This window comes from Ciona intestinalis, chromosome 8, assembly GCF_000224145.3.
Source record: "Ciona intestinalis chromosome 8, KH, whole genome shotgun sequence".
NCBI classification, from domain to species: Eukaryota; Metazoa; Chordata; class Ascidiacea; order Phlebobranchia; family Cionidae; genus Ciona; species Ciona intestinalis.
In genome coordinates, this window is record NC_020173.2 from 3,948,438 (window position 1) to 3,975,098 (window position 26,661).

At 34.1% G+C, this 26,661-nt stretch overlaps 6 protein-coding genes across 9 annotated transcripts in view; 3 read left to right on the forward strand and 3 right to left on the reverse strand.

The window, feature by feature from the left end:
- Nucleotides 1–11: 11 nt before the first annotated feature.
- Nucleotides 12–3,609, reverse strand: LOC100181638 (UPF0676 protein C1494.01). Of its 2 annotated transcripts, XM_009861039.3 has the most exons (7): nucleotides 3,434–3,609; nucleotides 3,152–3,316; nucleotides 2,556–2,675; nucleotides 2,094–2,286; nucleotides 1,221–1,403; nucleotides 941–1,051; nucleotides 12–675 (listed from the first exon to the last, which is right to left on the reverse strand). In XM_009861039.3, exons 2-7 carry the CDS (start codon nucleotides 3,298–3,300, stop codon nucleotides 445–447), a joined length of 987 nt encoding a protein of 328 aa, XP_009859341.1. In that variant the 5' UTR covers nucleotides 3,301–3,316; nucleotides 3,434–3,609; the 3' UTR covers nucleotides 12–444. The 2 variants fall into 2 exon arrangements, with proteins under 2 accessions (XP_009859341.1, XP_026691378.1); XM_026835577.1 differs by having other exon boundaries at nucleotides 3,152–3,554.
- An 884-nt stretch (nucleotides 3,610–4,493) lies between these two features.
- Nucleotides 4,494–8,163, forward strand: LOC100186442 (wolframin-like). The gene is made up of 7 exons (XM_009861174.3): nucleotides 4,494–4,705; nucleotides 4,821–4,890; nucleotides 5,381–5,567; nucleotides 5,678–5,918; nucleotides 5,985–6,988; nucleotides 7,067–7,291; nucleotides 7,639–8,163. The coding sequence occupies exons 1-7, from the start codon at nucleotides 4,579–4,581 to the stop codon at nucleotides 7,870–7,872; spliced, it is 2,088 nt and encodes a 695-aa protein (XP_009859476.1). The 5' UTR covers nucleotides 4,494–4,578; the 3' UTR covers nucleotides 7,873–8,163.
- Nucleotides 8,160–15,131, reverse strand: LOC100184014 (serine/threonine-protein phosphatase 2A 55 kDa regulatory subunit B alpha isoform). 3 transcript variants are annotated; one of them, XM_002126835.5, is made up of 10 exons: nucleotides 14,853–15,131; nucleotides 13,208–13,288; nucleotides 12,776–12,873; nucleotides 12,118–12,283; nucleotides 11,596–11,889; nucleotides 11,039–11,203; nucleotides 10,677–10,846; nucleotides 10,354–10,445; nucleotides 9,782–9,905; nucleotides 8,160–9,280 (listed from the first exon to the last, which is right to left on the reverse strand). In XM_002126835.5, the coding sequence occupies exons 1-10, from the start codon at nucleotides 14,968–14,970 to the stop codon at nucleotides 9,110–9,112; spliced, it is 1,479 nt and encodes a 492-aa protein (XP_002126871.2). In that variant the 5' UTR covers nucleotides 14,971–15,131; the 3' UTR covers nucleotides 8,160–9,109. The 3 variants fall into 3 exon arrangements, with proteins under 3 accessions (XP_002126871.2, XP_009859343.1, XP_009859342.1); XM_009861041.3 differs by having other exon boundaries at nucleotides 14,964–15,130; XM_009861040.3 differs by lacking the exon at nucleotides 14,853–15,131 and adding an exon at nucleotides 13,584–13,758.
- A 2,106-nt stretch (nucleotides 15,132–17,237) lies between these two features.
- LOC100176179 (sodium- and chloride-dependent GABA transporter 3-like) lies at nucleotides 17,238–22,421 on the forward strand. Its single transcript, XM_002126505.5, has 14 exons — nucleotides 17,238–17,332; nucleotides 17,528–17,634; nucleotides 17,919–18,052; nucleotides 18,124–18,250; nucleotides 18,818–18,986; nucleotides 19,049–19,184; nucleotides 19,453–19,587; nucleotides 19,988–20,091; nucleotides 20,149–20,273; nucleotides 20,467–20,579; nucleotides 20,910–21,047; nucleotides 21,181–21,384; nucleotides 21,560–21,727; nucleotides 21,845–22,421. Exons 1-14 carry the CDS (start codon nucleotides 17,295–17,297, stop codon nucleotides 21,950–21,952), a joined length of 1,806 nt encoding a protein of 601 aa, XP_002126541.1. The 5' UTR covers nucleotides 17,238–17,294; the 3' UTR covers nucleotides 21,953–22,421.
- A 303-nt stretch (nucleotides 22,422–22,724) lies between these two features.
- LOC100186393 (OCIA domain-containing protein 1) lies at nucleotides 22,725–23,987 on the reverse strand. The gene is made up of 2 exons (XM_002126404.5): nucleotides 23,963–23,987; nucleotides 22,725–23,574 (listed from the first exon to the last, which is right to left on the reverse strand). The coding sequence occupies exon 2, from the start codon at nucleotides 23,508–23,510 to the stop codon at nucleotides 22,875–22,877; it is 636 nt and encodes a 211-aa protein (XP_002126440.1). The 5' UTR covers nucleotides 23,511–23,574; nucleotides 23,963–23,987; the 3' UTR covers nucleotides 22,725–22,874.
- Nucleotides 23,988–24,139: 152 nt separating this feature from the next.
- The window catches only part of LOC100176224 (protein MAK16 homolog), a 2,721-nt gene continuing 199 nt past the window's right edge, over nucleotides 24,140–26,661 (forward strand). Inside the window, exons 1-6 of the mRNA XM_026835502.1 lie at nucleotides 24,140–24,349; nucleotides 24,499–24,548; nucleotides 24,968–25,086; nucleotides 25,254–25,470; nucleotides 25,561–25,615; nucleotides 25,932–26,231. Coding sequence (XP_026691303.1) covers nucleotides 24,335–24,349; nucleotides 24,499–24,548; nucleotides 24,968–25,086; nucleotides 25,254–25,470; nucleotides 25,561–25,615; nucleotides 25,932–26,231 — 756 coding nt within the window. The 5' untranslated portion in view covers nucleotides 24,140–24,334. The remainder of the gene's footprint in view (nucleotides 24,350–24,498; nucleotides 24,549–24,967; nucleotides 25,087–25,253; nucleotides 25,471–25,560; nucleotides 25,616–25,931; nucleotides 26,232–26,661) is intronic.

Consider the following 26,661-nt stretch of genomic DNA (forward strand, 5'->3'; position numbering starts at 1 on the left):
AACTTGTCGACTTCTTTTCACACCGTGTATATTTTTATTCAGGCGGGATTTTTTGAGAGCAAGTACGCAAAACTGCGTTATGACGCGGAGCATACGGACGACAATGAAATTACGATGCACTCCAATATAGAAGATTGAGATTTTTAAATAAAAAAAACGACAATATTCGGCGATCTTTAGTTTCGTTGCAAAAATATATTCAAAGTAATAATGGCTTACAATTTGTTTGTGTATTTGGTTTGTGTATTTTATGTTTACGAAGCTACATGCAAGTCACCAATAGTAATTATACAAAAAATCAAGCATTTGCATATATACTAGTGCGGAAAAAAGAACACAACACAGCACTCGCATATTTCCTCTTTGGAGATAAACAGTTTAAATCCAACATACTTATACTCTATAAGTGAGTTCATAAAATTTAAACTTAATGATAATTTGAAGTTATCGTGTGTACGTTCTATTGAATTGACTCTGCACATATTCACCAACTGTCATTTTCTCCAAGTCTTTTTTTGAAAAATTTCGTAAAGTTGTTTCGTCAGTTAATTTTCTTTCTTGTTTAAATAATGTGTTTGAAACCAGCAAGTCCTCAGAAGGATGGACAAAGAAAGCAATCGATTGTCGTGGGGTAGCCCTCTTAGTTGTATCATCTGGAACCAAGATGCGATGTGGCTGCAAGAAACATGGAAGTCTTTCGTAACTAACTGTAACTTGAACGCTGTGTGGCCCCTGATAGCACGGATGCGTTTAGCCTATGGCTTAAAGATGCTACCATTATATAGGTGTATGTGTCCTTGTGCAAGACATTTAGGAACAGCCCAAGAAATTTCTTATGTTTAAAAACAATGTTACCCCAAGCATTTTTAAAAATTAAAAATAAGTGGCACCTATGTAACATAGGCAGCGGATAGGCTAAGTTTCTAATAACAAAATTCACCGTAGATTTTAGGTCTCCATGTGTCCAGTATTGTAACAAATCTGCCACATTTATCAAAACAGTGTCTGGTATTGGGCAGGCATCGATATAAGTCCCATCTCGCGATTTGATCTAAAATACAGAAATTTTATTTATAATTGTAAATTTTTTTTTATTGTCTAGTTTTTTTTAAAACTATATTTAAAATAAAAATACTACTAACCAAAAAATTTAAGGATTCATTCAACCAAATAATCACTTACACACAATCTTATAAATAATATACTCAAATAATAATAACCTGCAATCCACCAACAGAATCTTGAAAGAGAAGTGTCATTAGGCCATAATCGGTGTGTTCAAGCAATCGTATTTGACCTTTCTCTAACTCTTGTGTAATAGGTGGATAATAAAGGCACCGTAACGAAGAATGATTATTTGCACATAGAATCGATTCATGAAGTGCTGATAGTTGTTGGTTGTCCTGTACATAAATTAAATAGTTATATTTTGAAAGATTGAATGTAACTTGCTTTACCCTCGCGTGGCTCGAAAACGACAGGCGTTACAGTTAATAACATGGCCTTCAGGTGTTCTGTTCCACACACCTCATGCCAGCTTCAAGTTACTTTGTATGTAACTTTGTGGGTGATTGTATGTATAAGCCAACAGCGATAACAGCAACAAGCCTTGTTGAACCCATAAGTAATGGCTCTAATGGGTAAGCGGCAAAGGCAGGCCCGCTAACTACTAAGCCAAGGCACCAGGAATTAACACAAACAATTTCTATATGTTGATATAAAATATGAAGCGAGGTAAACTAATTTTGCAAATAATTATGTAGAGCATTTACACAGCAAAGCTAATGATTTTGTTTGTGTCATTTTCTGTAGTGATTCGTAAATGTTAGGCTGCTATTATTAAAACTGGGTAATGTCATGTGTGTATACTGGACTGGTGTATTCTATGTTATTGACATACGTTCCGAAACAGAGTTAACTAATGCTTCTATTATTTGCTATTATGATTAACACTTAGGTCACTGCATGAAATACTGAGGGGCAATGCTTTAGATTCTTCATTCATTGGCCATAGGTATAAGGATATTACAATCTGGTAAAAGTAATTTTATTTTAATTGATATCCAAAAATACTAAAGATGTAATAAAATTACCTGTAATTTTAGCCCAAATGATAAAGAATCCAAAATTCTGAGAGCAAGACATTTGCAATCTTTCATAAATGATTTCACGGTGGAAGAAAATTGTGGAACTAATTCATCCGGCCATTTAATGCATGGGTCGTTATACGTGCGACAAGCCATGTTAAATGAAAGCTTATAATCACCTGGGCTTCCATCATCTAACCTGGTTATAAACAACTGTTTTAATTTATTTCATGAATCTGGCCCTAATTTGGCACTCGTATTGCTGAATAATTTTTGTTGTTGCCAATAATAGAAAAGGGCTGGGCAATTACTGTTAAACCTGGTAGAGGCTATATAACTCATATTTAAATGTATATACTAATACTATTACTATATAGATATCTACGGTACAAATAAATAAACCATATTTGACATACATATACCTCAAACTGTCATAAAAATGCATAAATATATTTTATTATTCGTTACTTTTCCTTTCCAATAGAGTCGTATCCGAAATTGTTGACATTTCTACCAAACTTTAATTTCTCATCTTCAGGTTTTGTGAAGAAATCCAAAGCTACTTTATTTACCTCGTCAACCGAAGTGCTGAAGATTAAATGTTTTCATTATAAATTCTTATTTATGAATTCCCATATCCTTACATTTTTAGATTTAAAATGCATGTAATTGCAAATGTTTTTAACAATTTTATATATTGTGCCGATTCTCCCTGATATGATTTTTAATAAATGTTACAGTATATGATATTTATTGCCAATGGTCAGGGAGATAATCTCATTAAAAGTATTTAAATATTAGGGGGAAGCCTTTTATTAAAACAAACTACTGTTTCCAATCTGGTATATTGCATGTAAGTTGACAATAACAAGCGGAATTGTGAAAAACTCTTAAGTATATTATACTAATAAACAAGATATAGTACATTTTGAACATGTGGGTGGCTGTGAAAACAATTAGGTTACTCTGCTATGTATAGCCCATACAGTTCACTGATGTTGTATACTTAACACAGAACACAGAATTTACATTTTTTTAAACATAATATAACAACAAAACGTTACCTGTGTATTCCAGTATTGACGAGGTAAACAAAACCAACATTTGTGAACGCATTGTATATTTCCTCTCCGACTTTTTGTAGTTGATCTGTCCCAACGTGTTCACGACCAACGCTACACTGACCGAAATCGACGATTGGAATTGTAGCCATGTCTACAGCTATTTACCTTAAAACAGTATTGTCGTATACCTCTTGTGGCAACGTGACTAAGCCGTACTACTATGTTCTCGATAAGAAAAGTGCATAATCATCTATGCTGACTAGTAATTGTGTGATTACTTACGTAATACTGTTTAGTGTACGCTCCGAGTGGCCAAATCCTCGTTTCTATTTGATATCAATTTAATGAAGACGCTATACACGTTTTTCGCAAAGTATGTTTACTCATACCATATCTGAAATATGGTTCCGCTTTTAGTACTGCGCACACGTAGTACTGCACGCATACAACTGCGCAGCACAACCGCACATACAATTTTACAAACCCGAAATTGCACACACGTTAATGCACTGATGTAAAGTTTCACACAAGTAAAAATTCGCATAATAGTTTTTTAGTTATTTTATGATGTGTACTGTGCAGTTCGTCGCGGTAGCTGGCAGCAACTACTAACTGCTCACAATACGCGGGCGACAAGCGACAAATTCGGAGTATAAAATACACATAAGCGGCAATCACGTAAAACTTGAACCTGCAACGGTTGCCTAGTTTTAAATAAAGTGAGGCGTTGTTGTTTATTCCCGACTCAGTACATTGCAACACACCGTGACCAAGGTCTCCACTAACTTTGGCCATGATTATGAAGTCAGCCAACCGCGCACGGATTTCAGTTTGTATAGAGCAGAGCCAGAAATACCTCTACGACTCTGGTAAAGAGTAGACCTAAAAAAGATCGTCTGAGCAATGTAGAAAGTAGTTGACCTATTGTCGTATGGACATAAAACATGTTACTGCGGAAACGTATACCAACATGTAATATTTAACCTAATTTATATTCATAATTCGAGTTCATCAGCGAGCTAATTTAATAAACGGTTTTATAATCAGCGTGACACATATACGCAAATGGATGCCGCGGGCAGTTAATGGCTATATGGCTAGTTACCGATGAGTTAAACGGACATAGGGAGCTTATGAAGCAGGGTCGAATTATATACCAGTGGTATTGTACGACGATAAGTCAGTGGTATTGCATGAGAACCATTGGGCAGAAGATCTATTTCATTGATTTTAAACGGATAGTTACGCCAGATGATTGACATAATTGTAATTATATTAAGGGGAAACCCCCGGGTAGATAGCAAGTATTTTACTCGGCAAAACGTCATATCCTGCACGAAGTTTTACTATGCGTAACTTCTTATGTCTGTTTACGAATCAGGTATTTTACATTGTGTCATGGTTTCCGGACAATTACGTTTTTAACTATGGAGGATATTATGAAGCAAATGCATGTTGAGGAGATCAACATGGATAAACAAGATGAAAACGTAAAAGAACAAAAAAGGAAAATAAGAAAACTACAAACTGTTCTTAAGTTTGCGGGCAGAAACGGTAAGTGCAGTTAAAAAAAATGTAACTGGCATATAAGTATATTTATAGTTAAAACAGTCCAATACATTAAATCTAGAAAAATTTAAGTTATCTTAAAATTTATTGTGTTTATCAGTTAATGATAAAGGATCGTCTGCAAAGGTGGAAGAAAAAATTCTATCGAAGTCCATGTTAAAGCTGTCAAAGTATGTATTATAATTTATATTACAGATTATTATTTTGGTAATCTTGCCCCATGTTACTGGTAAGAATTTTCGATCTTAAATTTTTTATTACAATTCTCGAATAGTGATACCCCCTTAGAGGAATCAATGATTTATTTTGTCTGTTCCGTCACGGTAAAGAATACCAGAAAAGTTCACAAAAGCTAAAAGGGGGTTTAACCATAAAACAACAGCCGTAAAAAAACCTTTTTGGATAATATAAAAGTAAAAAAACCTACTGGGTAAAAGGCATGACAAACTATAAACACTACAATGTAATAAGCCATTCAATTAAGCAGCATTTAGGTTGTAATCAGAAGAAAAGTGAATTTGTATTACCAAAAATTTTAAACAAAAAAATGTGAAAATGTTGTAAACAAAAAAATGTAAAAATAACTGTAAACAAAACTGTTTTTGCACCTGCTATACTCTGCAAACAGACTATTAAGATAACATAACTGATTGAATGTAGGAATGTAAAAGATGTGAGCAACATCACTGAGGTGGAATGTGAGATGATTGACAGAAGGTTCATGGAAGGTCATGTGCCTCGTGTTCGACAGGGTGATGAAGAATCAGATTCTGAGAGTGAGGAAGAAGAAGAGGAAGATCATGTTAAGGAATTTCCGGAAGATTCAAAGTTATCAGTTTATGACAGGGTATGTTTATTCTTGTGTTTTTGACAGAGTTTGACTGTTTTTTGTGTTCTCTATTATTGTGTTGTATTAATTTTGGAATAAATTTGTTATTTTTTTTTTGTTTTAAACAGATTAGCAAAGTACAGCATGAGATAACACGCAAAGTGAAAGTAATGGTCAAAACATTTGCTTCCAAATATGCAAGATCTTTCCTAAAACGGCTTATACCTGTGCAACAACTTTCTACACTGGCTAGCTTTGTATTATTCTCTTATATCATGAATGCAACATTTCTTATGACCTTTATCCCGGTGGTTATATTTTATTTGTCATTTTCCGCATTGGTTTTGGCCACAGTTCGTCTGTTTAAAGGTAAATAATGTCAAATGAAATAATGGGAGTTAGGAACTTATAAACTAATTAAAAATGTACTTTCAGGTGATAAACGTTTCAGAGAATTTACAGCCTGGTCAGCCATGCTTGTGGACATTAAATCAAATGAAGAAAGAGAAAATGCAGAAAATAATTACATTCAAAACCATTTGTCTCCCCTTGCATCTTTATTGCCAGCTGTTGCACTTATAGTTATGTCTCATGCTGTCACTCCTCAGGCGTTTATTGCTTATCCAGAGTTGTCCTTAATCTCACTCTGCTGTCTGGCAGCTTGTTGCAAAAGTTTCTGCAATACAGTCATATCAACTACTTTTATACTACAGTTGTGTGCAACTGCATTTGAACTACTTCTTCCTTTAAAACTTGCCACTTTTCCTGTAATATTTTTTCAAACAAGTGCTATGGTTTCAGTCAGCATTTCTTCCATATTTAGACTAGCAGCATTCTGTGTTCTGCTTTCTGTGCCATTTCAGAAAAAGTACAGAAATTTGTTATGTGGCTGTTTCCTTGGTTTTGTGCCACAGTTGTTTCTTATGATCTGGTGGGAGCTGTTGATTTTATTCTTAAAGGAAAGCTCCATGCAAGGATTGTTTCGTGCTTTGCTTGAAGCATTTGCCATAAGTTTTTCAATACATGCTTTCATTATTGTGTTAATTTTATTCTTTCTCAGTTCACTTGCCACTTTGCACTTTGTACAGGTTTTGATTACTCTTCTTCTTCTTCTTCTGCCACTCTTGTATGTTAAACTATCTCAAAAATGGGAAGACCTTTATGTGAAAATTCCATTTTCTCACATCACACCATCCCAGAAGATACTAGCCACTGTTTTATCATCAGTAGTTATTATACTTGTACTTCTCCTTTACCAACCAGCAGGTCTTTCTGTCACAAACTCCAACCTGAAGTTTGAAGATTATCGTAAAGTATGCATTGACCAACAATTTTCCAACCAAGCAATTGTACAACGTGCGTGTCACCACCTTGATGGTCATTACATCAATTGGAAAGGAAATGTGACAAATATTCGAATTCGTTCAATTGACAATAAGGTTTGTAATTCAATTTTGTGAATACATAAATTTTAAATGATTTTTTTTAAATTTATATTTACAATTTTAAATCTTTAGTTTGAAGGTGCATTGAGTGTTTTCCCTGGTGCTATTGCAAATTGGTTAAGTTGTGTTTACGGAGATAATTATTCAACTGATGATCATTGCTCAAACAAGTCGTGTGACCTTAAATCATTATCTCAACATCGCTGCCACTTAGAAAGATACAACAGCTACACTTTTGATTTGACTGTGTCAATAAATGACACTGATATCAAGCTTACTGCTGGTAATACAATGAAGGTATGATTTGACAATTCTAATTAGGTGTATAAAACTCTGATTTTTTTCAGGTTAAATACAAACATAACAGACCATATATGTGATTTAAATATCTCTTTATATCGTTTATTTTACATTCGACACTGAGGCGGTTTTACTTTTAAACTAAAACATTTAAAAATGAGGACAATTGTGTCTTATGCATGAACAGTTATGATTGCACTAAAATCAATAATAATATATTAGATAAGAGTTATAAGCAGCACAGGAAAATTGTTGTACTAAACATTTTTAAAAATATGTTAGTAATGTCATAAATTATATCGAAAATTAGGTAAAATTGTTAAAATGTGTTGCTGTCTACGCAGAATTTCATCTTTTCTTTGCAACCTTTTGTGGAAATCAACTTCAAGGGATTATTGGATTCTGACCACAATCAAGTTACTTTGACATTTGTTAGGATAGAAAGTGACAAAGATGTTAAAAGTCAAGTTGCAGTTGTGGCAAGACATCAAGTTGCTGAACTTCTTATGCATGCTGTTTATTCTTTGTTTCAATTTGCATTTGGTCCCACTGTTGAGATTTTGGGTGCAACTTTGTAAATTTTCTATGCAACTTCTTGCATTTAAACACAATTTCTATTTAGCACTTAACACACTAACACTTAACTGTAAGATTTGACTTACTATTGCACATATTTATCTGTATATTGCACTTCTGTAAATACCTTAATCCTAAATACTATACCTGTGTAAGATTTATCTTTTTAAAATCCATATTTTATTATGTCTATGTTAAAATTTTATAGTAGGATGTATTGTTTTTAATCATACTGAGAGACTTTTTTTGTGATTATACAGAAAGCAGCCTATCAATAAATTCCTTCAAATGTATTTTAGTGCTGTGTATTTTAAGCTTTAAAACGATTGGTGGCAAGGAATTAAACAGGTTTATTGATTAAGCCATACGCAGAACAATCGTATCCAAGGTTATGTGACCACAAAGATACCAAGCGCAGAGTGCAATTGAGTTGCAACTGCAGATAGTTCATACAACATACAGTGGTAAAAAAATCTGTCACTTTTTGCTAGAACAAAAAAATATGGCCAAATTAGAAGTCGTATATTTAATAAAGGTTGTCCAATGTATTTTTTAGAGGTAGGACGAGGTGTAATTCAGAATTACTATTCAATTAACAGCCTAAGTTAGACTTGGAACTCTTTAAACAGCACACAATTCAACAAACATATATTTTTATCAGACTTGAATACGGTTGGAATTTTTTCTGAGACATATGCATGAATATATTGTGATACAGAACTTTTTGATTGAAGTGAATGAACTTCAAGCAACAAAAATATATTGAATACGGACACGGTGCAGACAAAATTGCAGAGTAGTTCAACAGCACCAGCTGGTACAAATGGTAAGGTACTTTAAACTGGTGTAACAGTAATTACGTTTAAGTAAATTTCAACATTGGTCCCAAACCATTTAGATTAAAACATAAATTCCACATAACAGTATGACAGGTGATGCTGCGAATTTGCAACACTGATTATAATAATGCAATGAAAGAATTCACGGCATAAAGTTAGGCCAATGGAACGTATAATAACACGTACCAAATAGAGCCACTGTTTTAACAGTAACAACCACATTTCTCACACACTAACTGCAGTTTCAGCAGCAATCACTTCATATTCTCCTTAAATTTTTCTATCACTTTGAAATGTGCAAATCAAGTATAATGATCTACCGAAATAAATACTCGATGTAGCTTAGGTCAAGTAAATTCTCTATGCACGGTGTGAATACCGCAAATCGAAATAATTCGGCTTAACGAGGGTGTGGTGCAGAGTTATTGCTGTCAAAAATGTACAAATTATTTGTGGCAGCAACAGCAATGATTTTGTCTTTCGGGTGCCAGGCAGTGTGAAGAATCTTTCGGTTGAAATCAAGGCTGTCAACGCTTACTTCATCCTTCTTGCGTTTACCACCTTGACTAACCTGTATAAACATAATAAAAAAGGCATTAAACACTGGTGTCTAATACCAATTGTATTGGTTTAATTAGTTATGTGTGGAGTGTTAGGTTCATAAGCAAAATTGAAATATTGGAATATGACGAAATATTGCTATATCAACATAATTAGAGTGAAATCCATTAAATACTGCTGTTCAATACCATGTGTAATGGCTTTAAACAGTAACACACCAAAGAATAGGCTGGGGTCATGTAAGTGAGGTTCATAAAAAACAATGCCCAAGATAATATATTCTTATACAACAAAATAGTGCTAAACTGCAACTGTGGGATATGGGTTTTGTAGGTATTTTCTAGAGGTGTTGTTTCCAAATATTTTAGAAACCTTGATCTTTACTATATTAGTGATTTTCATTGGGCAAAAAGCAAAACATAATCAGACTTTTGCAATGCTCAACACAATGATATTGCAAATAGAATACGTTCAAAGTATAAATTGTATCATTAAATTTGGGTTTATAAACCTTCTTTGACTTGAGTTGTGCTCGTTGTCGACTATTCTCTCGTGATGCTTCTAACGTCACATCTTTCTTGGAGTTGCAATCAAACACACGGAAGAAGTTGTTGTAGGATCCGGTCATGATTGCACTGGATGGATTTTAAAGGTTAAAACCAAACTTTCATTTAAAAAAATTAAATGAAGCTCTGCGTACAGACATTTTAACAAAAAAAGATATCTTTACCAATTACTATAGTAAAAAAATAGTGGCAAACATCCCAAGAGCCCACCGGGCATTTTTTTCCCAGTAACAATATTATTTAAAAAACGAATTCCCATGTAGGACTTAATTAAACTGGTGGAGCAGTAATATAAGTTTGGTTTGCTACCTTAATATTTTAAATATGGCCACGGCTGGTAAAATACCTATTTGTAAAACCTTAAAAAATTTAAAAGCAGAATAAATTGGACAGAACAAATTTTTAGATATATATTATGCCTAGCGACAACAGTTTATAAAATAATGAAAAACTAGTAATTACTGGGAAAATATATTGGTTTAGTGTGTATTAAAACACAAGAAAATTGAACAATTACCTGTCTGTTCCGTTCCAACAGCATTCAAACTTGTCAAAGATACAATCATTCTCATACAGAGAACAAAGTTTGCTGCGTAGATATTCATGCACCTATTAATTATAAAACAACTTCTATTATTATAAACCTATTAATTATAAAGAAATTAAAACACGCTTACAGTTATAAACATATTTACATTTAGTTGAAAGAAAATAAGCGTGGTCGCTTTAATTACCAAACTATGGAATTTTACCAAAACTGAAAAAAAATGATCGAAAAAAAAGAATAAAACAACTCCAATGATACTTCTTCTTTTATGTCAGAACAAATATGATCATCACCTGAAAAGACTCCACTGGTTTGTTCTCCATATTAAGGTCCCACACATTGATTGATAAATAATCTCTCGTGATCATGTAGCGACCACTGTGGCTGAACTTCACGTCACTTATTGAGGAAATGATTTCAGAAAAGAAAGAACGACTTGCAGGGTCTTCTGGCTCCTCAAAAACTGAAAACAAAAGTTGAATTTAAACTAAATTATATATATATATACATTAAAATTTGGATTTTTTTTACATTTACGAGTAGTGCGCCTGTGTGAGTGTTAAATGTAAGTAATAGAAATAACAATCGATAAGTCATTTTTCTAAAATGTTTTCATCATTAGATTGTAAAATGTATATCATTTAAAATTGCTTACTTTTGGCGTGTTGATCACATAGTGCAGATTCACGCATGTCACAAAGACGAATTGTTCCTTTACTGCTGCTGTATACGAATGTGTGACATTCTTTTGGGTGATATTCCGCAGCGGTGATCACCTCAGTGAGGTTCTCCATGTTCTCTGGCTTGATGTCAACAATATCTGGACAAGATAAAGTTATGTAACCGGTCAAAATCCTTACAATGTGTAGGTGTCAAATTAGAACACTTACTAAAACGAACCTCTACTAAAACATTAAAGCCCAAAACCTGGCATCAAAGATGACAGAAACAACAGCAGCTATTGTTAAAAGCATGTCCTAAGATCGTATCTTTAACCCTGAAGCTGCCTTTGATTTTATCACACACTGAACAGTAAAAAGTCAGCAAAAATGTGTCTAAACTAGGACAGTCTAATAAAGTGTTTACCTAAAATGTTTACTACAACTTTAACACAACCAAAGTATTAACTAACAAATTAATTCCAGGCATGCAATGAATTATCCAGCCAAATCAAAACAACAATAATAATGAGAAACATAAATAATAACCCACTGAAGCTTCTGTCTGTTATTTCCAGGTTCCATAGATTAATCCGCAGGTCATCGGCGGAGAGGTACGTTTCATCGTCGCTGTTCACTGATATTGAGTTTATGTGGTACATATGGGCGTTGGCGAACACCTTCTTGGGTGACGCCTCTATCATAAGTTCCATGGGTTCGTAGTGGGGCACAACAAGGGTCCTGGGTCGTACACCCCCCATGTAAAGTTGGCCGTCTTCGTCACGCAGATTGAATCCAACCGCTTGTTTTTCGCGCTCTGATACTTTCCACAACTTTACTGTTTTATCTGAAAACGTTAAAAATATGTTTTGGTATCAATTAAAAAACCTTAATATATGAGCATACAAAAATGTCATCTGTGATTAAAATGGTATTGTAAAAAGTCTGATTTTGTTGCCTTCTAGAATCTCGCGATCGTTTAGATTTTACAAACAACAATTACACAGCAAATTAATACATTAAAGATACTTCATCATACTAACATAAGATGTTTAACTTTGAACGAAACAATTACCATTAGTGGAGAGTAGAAAGTGAGCTTGGTTACGTTGAGACAACCAACGTATTTTGTTGATTTTTTCCTCAATTTCTAAACTCTTTAAATAGTCGAACTCTGGTTCATGGCTTTGAAATGTGCTGTACACATTATACTCGCTGCTCCGACTTCCTGTTGCTTTATTCTGCAGAAAAGTTGCAAGCATTAGTAGTGCACATAAATTTAGTTTCTAGATTGGTTTAAAAATCGCATTAGGACTTAGGGAGAAAGTTAAGATAGTGTATAGTAGGATCAAAAACTCTTTTACAATTTTTTGTACACGAGTTTTAAGCCTGGAAAACCATTTTCAAGAAACCTTATTAAAAAATTACTTTCCCAGAAAAATAGAGAGAGTGCGTACAATAAAACAAAACCTATTTTTTTTGCCTTTTTCGTGAATTTTCTGCCTAGAAGAGCATTTTTGGAGAAACCTTATTGATTGAGTAACACAGACTGTATTGATTATTTGATTGATTGCTTACCAACATATGCATAAAATACAGAGGAAAAGGTCTAATTAATAGTACATTGCATATGTAAGGAGAAACTTTATATATGCAATGCTTCATTAATTCTATTAACATGCACATAGTTCATGTACATAAATAATTGAAATTATATAATGCATCCCACTTACTGAAGGCTCTCTTTGAAAAATAACAACTCTGCCACCTTTGTCGCCAGTTGCTAGTAGTTCACCATCATGATTAAACTCAACAGTGGAAATAATATCAGCTGCAACGAAAAAAAAATGAAGTCCTAATTTTTTATAGAAGCAAAAGCAACTATTTTAGAATGTATTTTTACTATTTTATCATCTTCATTAGGTTATGTAGGCATCTCAGAACCTTTATCACACGAGAAAATTTTTTTCTATTTTTTTCATACAATATATATAAAGATTTAGTGTGAAACACAAACCATAATTTTACTAGTTTAAAAAATAAAAATAGCCTGAAGTAGGCTACTTATCTCTGTGACTTTTTATCATCTGTGATGTGATATTTTGTCTTTCCAAATGTCAATAAAAAACTAAGTAAAAATAGTATTAACAATGAAAGTCACTCACGTTCGGACACTTCATCATCCATTGTCCCTTTAACTTGGGAAAAATACCATAGTAGGTCATCATTGCCAGATGGCCCACTACCTGCAAAATATAAGCCGAAAATTAGATATATATAAACAGGCAAATGGGCGTTAGAACTACTGGTGCCATGTTGGAATTCTAAACTATATATATTTTACAGCAGTAAAAGCAGTCCAAAACAAACTAGGTTCTGAATAATGAAATGTTCACTGTACCCAACCATAAATTCATAATAAGAAGTTTAGTGGACATAAATTGAGATAATTCGCTAAACCATAAAGTAAAAGGCTCTCAGCAGCAACACATTTCTATAGTAAACTAGATAGCAAGTATTATATATAGAGAGAATATTTACCGGGATGATGCAGAGAGTATTTACCCATTCTATCCGAGCATGATTATATTAACTGGTATATCAATCTGATATTACTCTAACTGGGTAGTATTTTAAGAAGGATTTAAACTAAGATATCCAATTATACAAAGTTACATCTACTCTGTATGTAACCTATTATCCATAGTCCTTTCCTGCTATTCTTATACTTAATTAAATCAGTATTTGCAACAATAAGCTGTTTACAATTACAATGATGCAATAACCAACTTATCTTGTTCTGACAGTGATTAACACAAGTACTTAGCCCAATGTATTTATAAAGATTAATTTAAAATTCAATTCTTGTAATTAACAGGTGTGACTGAAAACACATACGAAAGGAAAGATCAAAGAACTCTAAATGACCCACACAACCTTTTACGAAAAAGATAAATCAAGTTTATAACATTATAAAATGTTAGGATTATTTAAAATGTCCATTGCTAATTTTATTCTAGATTTTCATTTTGCTCTGGTTATCATGAAGGCATTGACATAATCCTAATTTTAAAACTAAAGCAGGTACATTTCTGTTTTTTTTTCGGATTTTTTAAATTGACAATGTAAAAAAATACCTATTTATTATTGACAAAAAATTTATCATAATCACTCTATAACTGAGACAGTGGCCAACAGTTACGACATACATTATTTTGTTGTTTATTATTTAAAGAAGAAACAATTTCTAATTGTTCAAGCTCTTTAAACAAATAGGTAGAATTCATGTACACATAGAGTCTAAACATCCTTGTCATTTTTAGTAAAACTTACATACAGACTAACTACTAACATAGTGATATATTAGTGTCATGATCATGACTATATAAATTGTACTTGACATATAATATGACACTGTTAGATTTCCACATATTAATAAAACATTGTCCAGTTTGACACTATAAACTTGCCTAATATAGAATATATCTAACAAACTTATAATAGATTAAAACAGCCTATACTCTTGACAACAATTTCTTTGCAATTTGACTTGCGCATTGACTGCATATATCAACCTAAATGCTCAATGGTATACGTATTTTATATAATAAACATCCTCGATTTATACTATGTTTGTTCTTTTTAACTGTGCTGGTATGTATGAAGCCAAATTTCTACTACTATTTTGCATAAACAAATTTCCTGTTTATAAGGTAATTTCTTCTATCTGGCCATTACTTCTGCACTGAGAAAAACATTTGCGTTCCAGGTTGCAAAGGTAACTCAATTATCCACTTTAGTATTTTGTACCTGTTTTGTCAGTTTGATTTATAACCGACACATCAGAGGGGTTATTAACAGCCCAACTCCATAGCGGAGTTAATAATTTAGACGAATAGCATTGAACTAAAGAGTGCATACCAGCCATGATGACTTATAATTTCGTACTCTGTAGCAACACTTCACATGTGTTTATGGCAATCAAGATATTCGCGATTCCAAGGGATAAATTTCAGCACTTTTTGATCCATTTCAATGATTACAAATCTCCTAAGGCGGTAACATCTTCGAGCCGAAAAGACTTGTGGTTTCAGCAAAATTGGCTTTTAAATTAGTCTCAAAACAGCCTTCACCGATATTCTTAGAACGATGTCCTTGCTTCTTGGTCAAAAATTGTTTTTCTTTAGTTACTACTTATCCTGCGACATAAGTTGCATTTTATGCATATGTTTAAACATTATATTGATCATTATTAAAGACTATTCACGAAACTTACATTATATGAAACGGCTCACATCAATATACGAAATACAGACCAGAGTACAAGCATACATGTTATACTTGTAAATGTTATTAACACCACTGCGGCATGTTTATATACGCCATTCGGACTCTGATACATACGACACTTGTAGATGCTATTACCACAGATTAAACATTCGAAAGTTGATTGTAGGCAAAAGACAAAATCTTTGCTTTGTGAAACTTTAGCCTATGTGTGGTGACACGGAGATATTTTGACAAGAGCGAAAGAACACCCAGAGGCTAAATAACAAAATAATGCTGCAATGTACAAAGGATAAAGGAAGACAAATCTGTTCCCAATAAACACTTTCCATATTTCCCTACTTAATTTCCTAATATTCTCATTTCATTTGATCACTCATCGCTTACCTGTTTTCCTTTGATAAACATTTACATTGGGGAGCTAGTAGTGGTAACTGCAAAGCGAATAGCCGCAAAACAATACCCGACACTGACAGTACGAACAAAGGCCAAAATGTATAAGTGTTTAGTATAAAACGATTTTAGGGTCGTTTTAAATGTAGGCTACTTTAATATCTTGTTTGTAAATGTGGAAGTATAGCTACACAGCCTGCGTCGTCGACTATTTGCTGGCAACATTTAATAAAACACTGTTTTTTTAAACTTAGATTTGTATTAAGCAAGTAAAATGTTCGGAGAATTAAACCTTTATGTGGACAGTTGTCGCTTTTCTTCTGACAACTCGAGTCATCAACGAGACTATCATTTCCTTTTAGTTCTCCTTTCCGGTGTAACATGCTGGTATATGTTAGATGAGGGTGTTGGTTACGATAAACCGAAATTTTTAGGCTTTACGGTTCAATAATTAATCGCGCAAATCACTGTTTCGTTTTATTTAATTGGTTTTAGGAATTTACTGTATTATTCCGTTAGCAAGTGTTCACTTACATAAAAGGTTTGACGCTATTGTTTTCCTTTGTTAAAATGTAGGGAAAAAATAAGGAAGGAGTGGGCACCCTTCTCCTATTGCACGTGTTAAAGAGAGAGAGAGAGAAAGAGAAATGTCGATTTATAGATTCGAGAACACGCGGTCGGCACTCTACGGTGGTAACTCGAACAGCGAGCTCGAATATATATTGTAGCTTTAAAAGTTGAATAATGTGACAGTGTTTGGGTCAATAAAGGGCGAATATAAGTTATGTTAAGTAACCGATATTGTGTTATTCTTTTTTATGTCTATGTAAACATATACTGCGTTCGAGAACAGATACTATTCAGTCTATTCATACTCTGAAAGCAGTACAATAGAAAGACCGTTCACAAAAAAGACAGGTCACACGCTCAACTGAAACCACATTCAATCTAAGAGAGAAACGTTATCACTCGTTCTCAGAAAGCGTGCGATAATATATGTGGAATGGTGTTTTTGCGATATATAAAAAGGGAGTAAACGAATTAATTGGCACGCGTTCTTTGTTTGACGTAAAAGGGTCCATTAACTTCATTTGGGAATTTGAAAGCTCGGCGTGGATATAGATGCCTTTTTCTTTGTATCCTCTCGTCTCCTTAAAGAAAGAAAGAAATTGCTTTGTTTGTAAGTGCCCTCGCCGAATCACAGAGTTCCAATACGCCTAGGTCATTAATAAAATCGTTGTTGGTGGCACAATGGACCAGTGACATCGGCCAACATATACCAGGACCAGGGACAGTGATTGTACATGCTAAGTAACTTAAATGGGATTGTTATGATAAGATTTGTTTGATTTACTATGCCCATATCGATAACGAAATCAGTTTTTAGCAGCGCGAGTTCTTGCGATAATTATAAAGCTTCGAAAACCATATAATGTTTATTGTGCGCGGTTCGGTTTTCTAGTGTTTTTTTTTTGTTATATTATATCATTAGCACACTGCACACATTTTTCTATTTATCAAAAAAACAGGCGAATACCGATAATATATACTGTATTGTGTACAAAAACTGATATGTCGGAGAAAAAAACGGACTCGGGAGAGACAAAGAGGTAAATTAAACAAATATCAACGAAAGTGCATTACTTATACAAAATATGCAAGTTATAATATAAGGCTTATTTCCATCAGATAGACTGTGACGTAAATTTCTGCAGTCAAACAATAAGTACGGTTATGAGGCATACTAACCAACGAAATAAACTTAATCTATTTTGATCGATTTTCCGTTAATTTTATTTATAAAGAGAAACATGGGGAGGAAAGCAGGAGTTTATCCTGGCTTTAATTGGCTACTCGGTTGGTCTTGGAAATGTATGGAGGTTTCCTTATCTGTGTTACGATAACGGTGGAGGTGAGTTGAAACATGCGGCGTGAGATCATATACGAAACATTCAATTTTACCGCTTGGTTTAATAACCTCTCTAAATAAAAATGTGGATATGACGAACTGTGGACACGGTCTACTTCTTAACAGAATATTTTGGAAATAGGTCGTGACCGCTAAACTATACGGTTTAAAATTAACGCTACTACAAATTAACGCTACTACAAAAAATTTTCCGAACATATTTTTTACAAATTAAAACCGCTAGTATCCGCATATGGCTTTTAAATTTACTGTCATTTTTATTGTAGGAGCATTTTTAATTCCCTACGCGATTTTCGTTGTATTGGCGGGCATTCCTTTGTTCTTTCTGGAAATTTCTTTGGGCCAATACACACAACAAAGCTGCGTAAAAGTCTGGAGCAAACTAGTTCCAGCCATGAAGGTGAATTTAATACCCACGTCGTTAAACAAAAAGTGCCGAATACAAAACCTGACAATTAAATTATGTGGCAGGGTATCGGGTACGGATCAGCCGTCGTAAACTTTATGTGCGCTATCTACTTTGTGCTTGTCATGTCATGGTCGGTGCTATACTTTGTGCATTCATGTATTCCTGGACCTCTCCCTTGGACATCATGCGGTAAGTTATGTTTTGTTTTACTAAAACCATTTATAAATACTCGTCAGTTTTGCCAAACCACAACACAAATTTAGAACTTCCGTTTATCTTTGTGAACAGTTTACTTATTTAACCTCCGGTCCACATATAGCGATGTATACGAATAATGAATAAATGTAACTGATTTATCCACGTGTGGCGGGACAACGATATTCGTGTTCTGTTTCATGTACTTCGTGCCCGCTTACGAGTTACCACGACTTTGTAGGTGTTTATTTTTTGAGATTTGTTTTTAATGTATAGCTGACAATTCAGATAACCTATACGCGACCACTTGGTTAAAGCTGACAGTTTAGATAACCCATAAGCGACCGCTGGGTTGGAGCAGTTGCCGCTGTGTCTTGCTCAAGGACAAACACACCCACAATAGTAAACACGCCTACATTGTAGCCCTGGGCCCGCCCGCAATGCTGCACCCGGAACCGCTTAGTTAGAGACAAGCGCTGAGGTCCTAATGTGACGGCAGCGGAAACAAATAACAGTTTGTCTGTATCGTATACATGTAAGCAAACCAATTTGCACTTACAGGAAATTGGTGGAACTCTGAACATTGTGTTTTGAATGCAAACTATAAAGGAATGAATGCTACTATGCTTCAGCAGGTTTCAAATACGTCCGGTTTCGCTTCTGCGCTTCACACCACCCCCAATAAAACCAACAACACGACAATATATTCTCCTGAAAACGAGTTTTGGAAGTAAGCACATGAATGCAGTTGTTGCACCTCGTTTCACTGACATAACAACTGTTGTTTTATAGCAATTACGTTTTAAGAAAATCGGATGGAATTGAAAATATTGGCAGTTTAGAAAACTGGCCGCTTATTCTTTGCTTTTTTGGTTCCTGGGTCGTCATCTACTTATGTGTCTTCAAGGGCGCGAGGACCAGTGGAAAAGTATGGCATTGTTGTTTAAATTAATCTCGTTTAGTATTCCAACCATGCTACTGAAGCCGACGTTGACTGAAGCTACAAACACGAGTAGCCTGTTATTACTACGGCATTTGTTGTCTCGGTTTCAATGCGCGCATGGGAGTAAACAAAGAAACACTCTTTAACTTCAAGAGGGTATAGTTAATTCCCCTATGAGCTGGCGTATTAGCAGAATTATTACAGAGCGTACAAACAACTCTCTTACGTACTTGTCCAATTAACCAATATATAGGTTGTTTACGTCACTGCGATTTTGCCATACGTCATGCTTCTTATTCTACTGATTCGTGGATTGACGTTGGAGGGGGCATCAACAGGGATCATGTTTTTCCTAAGACCAGACTTCTCAAAGCTTCTATCATCTCAGGTCAAATATTTATCGTTTATTGCTGTTTGTCTGCCGTTAAATTTTAGTGGGACATTAAAGTATAACGAACCCGTTTGGGTTATATAGTTGGTAAACAAGCCAGACGATTGCAACGGTAAACAATCCTGCGTTAACCATTAGGTTAGGGTAATGTCCCAGGATCTATGGCGTGTCACTCACATGACCTTTCCGTTACAGAATAGCGTGGTCAACTAATAACGATGGTAATAAATGTAGTGTTTATATGCATTGAGGCCTTTAACAAAAAGCAATGGTAAAAGTGTGCCATTTTGCCCCACCCTACTCTATGTAATGTCTTTCAAATATTAATAACAGGCTATGACATTTTCAACCTTGACTTTACCTTTCTTTAAAATTATCTTACTGTTTCGTTAAACAGGTTTGGATGCAGGCTGGAGGACAAATCTTTTATTCATACGGAATCTGCTTTACAGTCCTATACGCATTCGGCAGCTACAATCCATATAACAACAATTGCTACAAGTAATTTTACTCTTTTATAGTATATGATTTGGTTGTTTAACAATATTTTTTCCCCAGGCAATCAGTCATTCTTGCTTCAACATGCAGCCTGACTTCAATCTTTGCTTCATTTGTTGTTTTTAGCATCATTGGCCACATGTCTTTTGTGCAAGGGAAAGATATTGATGCCGTAGCCACATCCGGTATTAATTGTGATTTATTAAATGTACATACTCAATTATACACCAAAATGTAATTGCTTAGCGGATGTGATGTGCTTCCCAAACGTGTCATGTTTCCCAAAACATTGCCCATACATTGCTGCAAATTCAGTATATAATATGAAACAATCAAATATTTGGTGTATATATAAATATGGCATATTGATATTATCAGGTCCTGGTCTCGTATTCCTTGTTTATCCAGTTGGTCTCTCACTTTTACCTGCTCCTAATCTGTGGTCCGTTCTTTTCTTTGCTACCCTGTTTATGGTCGGAATCGATACACAGGTTGGGCTTTCTCTTATTTATCGACTTTATCGTATTTGATGTTTGTCCCGTAAACAAAAAGGGTAAACAACAAAAACACAGAATAAATTATCAGAAAGCCGGTTGCTGATTAAGTTAAGGATACTTCTTTCTGAAGTGTGCTTCTAGTAGTTACCCACTTATGATCTCCTTTGCATAATGTTAATGGTGCTAAATACATGTGAAGAACTTAGTCATTCGCCAATTAAGTATTTAATAACTATTTCTTTTTGACATGAGACATTTGAACTTTGTAGCGTATATATTACAAAGTTTTTATAACTGTGATTAAATTCTGTTATTTGTTTGCAGTTTGCTGGAGTTGAGAGTTGCGTCACCATCTTCTTGGACTTGTGGCCCAATGTTGGGAAAGGGAAATATGGACGAGAGCTTGTCTCTGCGATGGTGTGCCTTCTCTTCATCGTGCTCGGCCTGCCACTACTAACCAACGTAAATTTTTGTTACCACTATCAATTCTTGATCCATCTTTCAAACCAATCGTTAATCATGAACAGAGACTCAATACTGGTTATAGCTTTGCCTCGATAGCCACTTGGCTTTTCCTCACCACTTCGTAATTCAGGGAGGAATCTATATCTTTGAGCTCTTCAATATGTATGCTGTCAGCGGGATTGCGCTCTTGTGGCTTGCATTTTTTCAATCTATTACAATCGGGTGGATATACGGTGTCGACAACTACTACGAAAATGTCAAGTCCATGATCGGCTACTACCCTTCTCCATACTTCAAGCTGTGCTACAAATTCTTTGCGCCAGGGATTTCTCTGGTATTACCAACTTACACCTACTTATAAACTATGGGATTTCTGCCAGCATATCCCACCATGCCTACTATCAAGATTGTCATCAAGCTTGTTAATTCTGCTAAACCTAAAACTTTTTACTGAATTATGTTACCTGCCGCTGTTGCGGTACACTTCAATCTTCACTTCTTCCATCCAGTTCATTTTTATCTTCTACTGCGTCAAGTACGCTCCTTTAACTCTTGGCCAATATGTGTTCCCGGGTTGGGCAAACGCTGTGGGTTGGTTTTTATCTCTAACGTCTATGCTCTGCGTCCCAGGATTCTTTATTGCAGAAATTTGCAAATCGAAAGGTTCAGTATACCAGGTAACTGTGCTTTATAGCTTTTTATTTCCAGCTCATACCTACCGTAAAAGGTAAGTTTTACAGGTAACTAAATGATCAATTATTAGTTTGCATTTGTTATAACTTTGTCTATTTCAGCGGATAAGAAAGGCTCTTAACCCTGTGGTTATTAACGAAAAAACTTCGAGAGACGACGTACAGTGCGAGAAACGATTTCTGGAGGATGTCCGAAATCTAGCTATTTAAATTGTCGTTGTTGACGCTGATGGTTTGCTGCTATTTGCAGTAATTGTTTTGCTTTTGTAAAAGAGCATTAATTATTGTACAAATTGCTTTCTAAGTTCAGCAATATACTGAAGAGGAATTTCACAAAGTGACAACATTTCTAACGGGCTGTTGTTATGTGTGATAAGATGAAATGAGTGTCTAGTTTTTTATTGCAACGTTAAACTATAAAAATTCAAACTCGTTTACACATGTAATTCTAAATAATCGTTAACATATGAAAATTCAAATTTGTTAAAACATTTAACACTAAATAATATATTCGCAGTATTATATTATCATTCTAATACTAAATATTATTACTCTTCAATTATTTATCTCATCCCGCATGAGTCATGAGTGTATCTAACATTTGATCTTGTAGATCTTAATTATACATCTTTATGTTGTAATAATTACCTGTGAATTGAATAAACGTAGTCCTACTTTATTTCTTGTTCCAATTATTAATAACACTCATACTTATACCCTTGATAAACATATTATACTTTTAGCATAATTTATATAGACAAAAGCTCATTACCCCAACAGTAATGTCTATATATGTGTATAGTTTTTGTGTAAGAAAATTAATTTATGTTTGCTGTATAGCATATGGCAATAACTAGATATTAGAATATAATATTAGGATATCTATCCTCAAACATACCTGAGCCAACAGTTTACCAGAAGGGTGTATGCAAAATAACCAAAAATGTATCTGTATATGATGTCCAATGTTTATAACCTTTAAACTTTAAAGCATTGTAATTTATGTTTCTAATCAACTGCATGCTTTATTAATAATTACCAAACCAAAAAGTTATGTTGTAAGAATTAAAAAGTATGTAATTATTAGTTATTACAGTAAACACACATAGTATACAATTTGCAAACAGTTTCACTAATCTTGGATTGGATCTCCATATTTATTGTATTTGATCTTTTCACCTTGATTAGTTTGGTTAGTATTTTGTGGTAAGCTTGGCCATTGACTTGTATTATTTGACTGGGTGTTTGTAACTCCACTTGATCGATGTGTCTTTCTCATTTCTTCATAAGAATTATAAGTTGGAAGTTTTGAAGGTACATTTGTTTCATCTTCATTATAGTTTACTTGAGGTTTGTCAGTTTCAGCCATTGTAAAACCAGAATCTGGAGTTGTTATTGCTGATGCCATCTTGTCATTATTCGAGAATATTAATTTTCTCAAGTTTGAATCCTCTGGCAAATCACGTTCAAGTCTTTTTTTAAGCCTGGGTACGTATGATACTTGACCAGCAAAGTTACCCATCACCCCTGAAAATAAACATAACCCAACTCTGCGAACTGTGGATAGGTTGGGAAACCTACGTGATAACCACAACTGTGTGACTGACATTGCAACAAAAGCTGTTGGCAGACCTCTGTACATAAAAGCTTCATTTTTCAAGCGTTTAAGAACTATTTTTTCTTCAGATGTTAGTTCTGATAAAATATTTGGTGGTCTTACAGAATCTGAAGAGCTTGCACCAGTGTTCATATTCATATCACGGTTCATTTTCACTAAATGATTAAACAGTCCATCAACTAACCATCAATAATACACATAAGATAACCTGAAACTGTATGAGTAAATATTACAAATCAACTTATATTTTTAAATTTACAGTTCTCTTGGAAAATTATGTCTTTATACACAAAAAGGAGCTTTCACATTTTTTGTATGTACAAAAATACGTTTGTTTTTCTTGGATCACGCATGTAAGATTTTGGGGCACTAGTGAACAGTCCTACAGTATGTTACAGATTAGACCGGTGAAAAGTGTTATAGGTTGGTAGGTAATGGTTAGTTTAGTGGTTAATTGGTATATGGGTAGGTAGTTCAAAAAAACGTAGGGGGAGGACTCTTCACTAGCTTCAGTTAAAATTTAGGTTCAAATAAAAAACCGTTTTTAAAATTCATTGATTAAAGTACGGTACGGTCTTAGAACTTTTAGGACTTTTACTTACTTCTGACTGCTAACTTTCAATCGTTGTTTTAGCTTTACATAGTGATTGCTACTTGGTAATCGACGTTCATCGTGCCTCTCGCATATTTTACGCATTCCTTGCGGCAACACTGAACATGTGATGTCATTTTTTTCTAAATTCCTGCAACATTCTGCCAGAATTTCGGACGTTAAAATAGATATCTTATAACTACAACTTCATGTGTCGTTCTTCGTACATGTGCAGTATTGTGTGGATTTAGCACAGTTGCTTATTTTCTGATTGTCAGAAATAACTATCAAATATATTCGTATAGGAGTATTGTTTAACTGCGCACGTCATCTATGTTACTCTATAGTTTAAGTTCAGTTTAAACCAAGCTAACAATTAGCCATGCAGCACGACGATGTAAGTATAACGAATAATGTTTTTTGGCCATAATCCAGATAGTTCTTGACACTTGATTCATTTTGAGTTTAATTATATGGAGTTAAATTAAAGTTTTCATGTAGTTATAGAGTGAAACATAGGATTTTATCATAAGTTTTTTATTACAGGTATTATGGGACCTTATTGGTAACAAACAGCAATGTTCATACAAAATAAAGTAAGACATTAATGTTTTTAATTTATAATAACTCTAAAATTAGTTGTTCTTCTGTAGTTTGCCATTATTGTAGATTATGTAGTATTATTAGTATATAAAATTTTGGTTACTTGGTGAAAAGATTGTTATGTTAAAATGGGGTGTCTCTAAAATACGCGCGAACAGCTCGAACGTCTCTAAAATACTCGCAAACAACTCTAAAATACGCGCGAACAACTCTAAAAGACACGCGAACAGCACGAACACATTTTACAAATTATACAGATTAAAGTTTTAGTGAGGTTCGCGCTGTTCGTGCGCATTTTAGAGACGTTCGCGCTGTTCTCGCGTATTTTAGAGACACCTGTTTAAATGTATAACCTAAAACTGTCATCTTGCATTGGCAAATTACTTATCAATTTATCATAAATCATATTCAGAGCGCGAACATCAAAAACACAAAGGTTTTGCAAAAATGAAAACAATGTAACAGGACTGTGCAACAGAAACTCATGTCCTCTTGCCAACAGTCAATACGCAACAATACGTGAAGAAAAGGGTAAAAATATTTGTTTTTAAATAAGTATACAGATAGAGTTTTTTTTTTCTCACAAACCATGAAGGGTTAAGACAACAGAGACTTGTTTGTTTAAAATTAAAAACTTGTGTAAAAATGTTAAAAATGTTTGGACGTTCACTGGTAAAAATTACTTTATGTTTTTCCAGGTATTTGCTATTTATACATGAAGACTATTGAGCGTGCTGCTTTTCCTGCAAAGCTGTGGGAAAAAGTAAAGCTCTCTCGGAATTATGAAAAAGCTTTACAACAAATTGATGAGCATCTGATATACTGGCCTTACTTTTTAAGACACAAATGCAAGCAGCGATATACTAAAATATTTCAATATCTAATTCGGATACGAAAATTATCCATGAAAAGACAGTAAGTTTTTCGATATTTCGTCATTATTAAAATAATTTGCCATAAGAAATAAAGGGTTCATTTTGGAAAATCTTTTTTTTTTTTTTACAGGAAAAAGTTAGTTCCTATAAACAAGAAAGTTGATAGAAGAGAAGCCAAGAGAGAAGTAAGTTTCTCTGCTGTTTTAATTAATTGTGTAGCAATTTCGAAAACTTTTTTATCCAGTGGTCAGTGGGCTGCCAATGGGTTTATTGGTAGCCGGGTGGGGCAAGCAGACCTTTGAATATGGTGTTATAGCTATTAAATACTAACATAATATAATTAGCTTATGTAAATACTTAAAACATTAACATATCAAGGCTATAATATAAATAGAACAGTGGGTTGCGTGTACTAATTTTCTGTGAAAAAAATGGTTTATGTTTTAGTACTATACCAATGGTTGAAAAATATTGAATGAATGATTTATTTTTCCTATACAGCAAAAAGCATTGATCGCTGCTCAACTGGATACCGCAATTGAAAAGGAGTTGCTTGGAAGGTTAAAGCAGGGAACCTATGGAGATATTTATAATTTCCCAGCAACTGCTTTTGACCGAGCAATGGAACAAGAAGAAATTGAGAGCGAGAGTGAAACTGAATCTGTAAATGAGCAAGATTCTGAGGTATGTTGGCCCTTGTTGGAAATATTATATATTTTGCCTGCCTGTAACCTAGAGGTAATGGGTTCAAGGCTCGACGCTGCTACCATTGTGGGCGTATGTGTCCTTAAGCAAGACACTTAACAACAATTGCTCCGACCCAGTGGTCACTAATGCGTTGTCCAAATTATCAGCCATACATAAAATTTTTTTAAAAAATCCAAAAAAAACAATCACCCACAAAGTAACATACTTGGTGACTCGTAAGCTGGCACGAGGTGATAAACCCGTGTGATAACGACTGTCGTTTTCCGGCCACGCGAGGTTAAAGTAAGTTATAATACCTTCATGCTTTTAATGAAATATCATATATATACATATATTGTATTTTAATAATTAGTGCAACCCTTAGTGAGTCCTGCATGTTAGATTTATTATTCACAGTTTTTAACTGTAACTTTCTTCATATTTTATAAAATATAACCTGTTTTAAAACATATTTATCCTTAATGTCTTTGAACTGTGTTTTTGCAATTAAAGAGATAAATTCACTAATGTTATTACAGTGTAC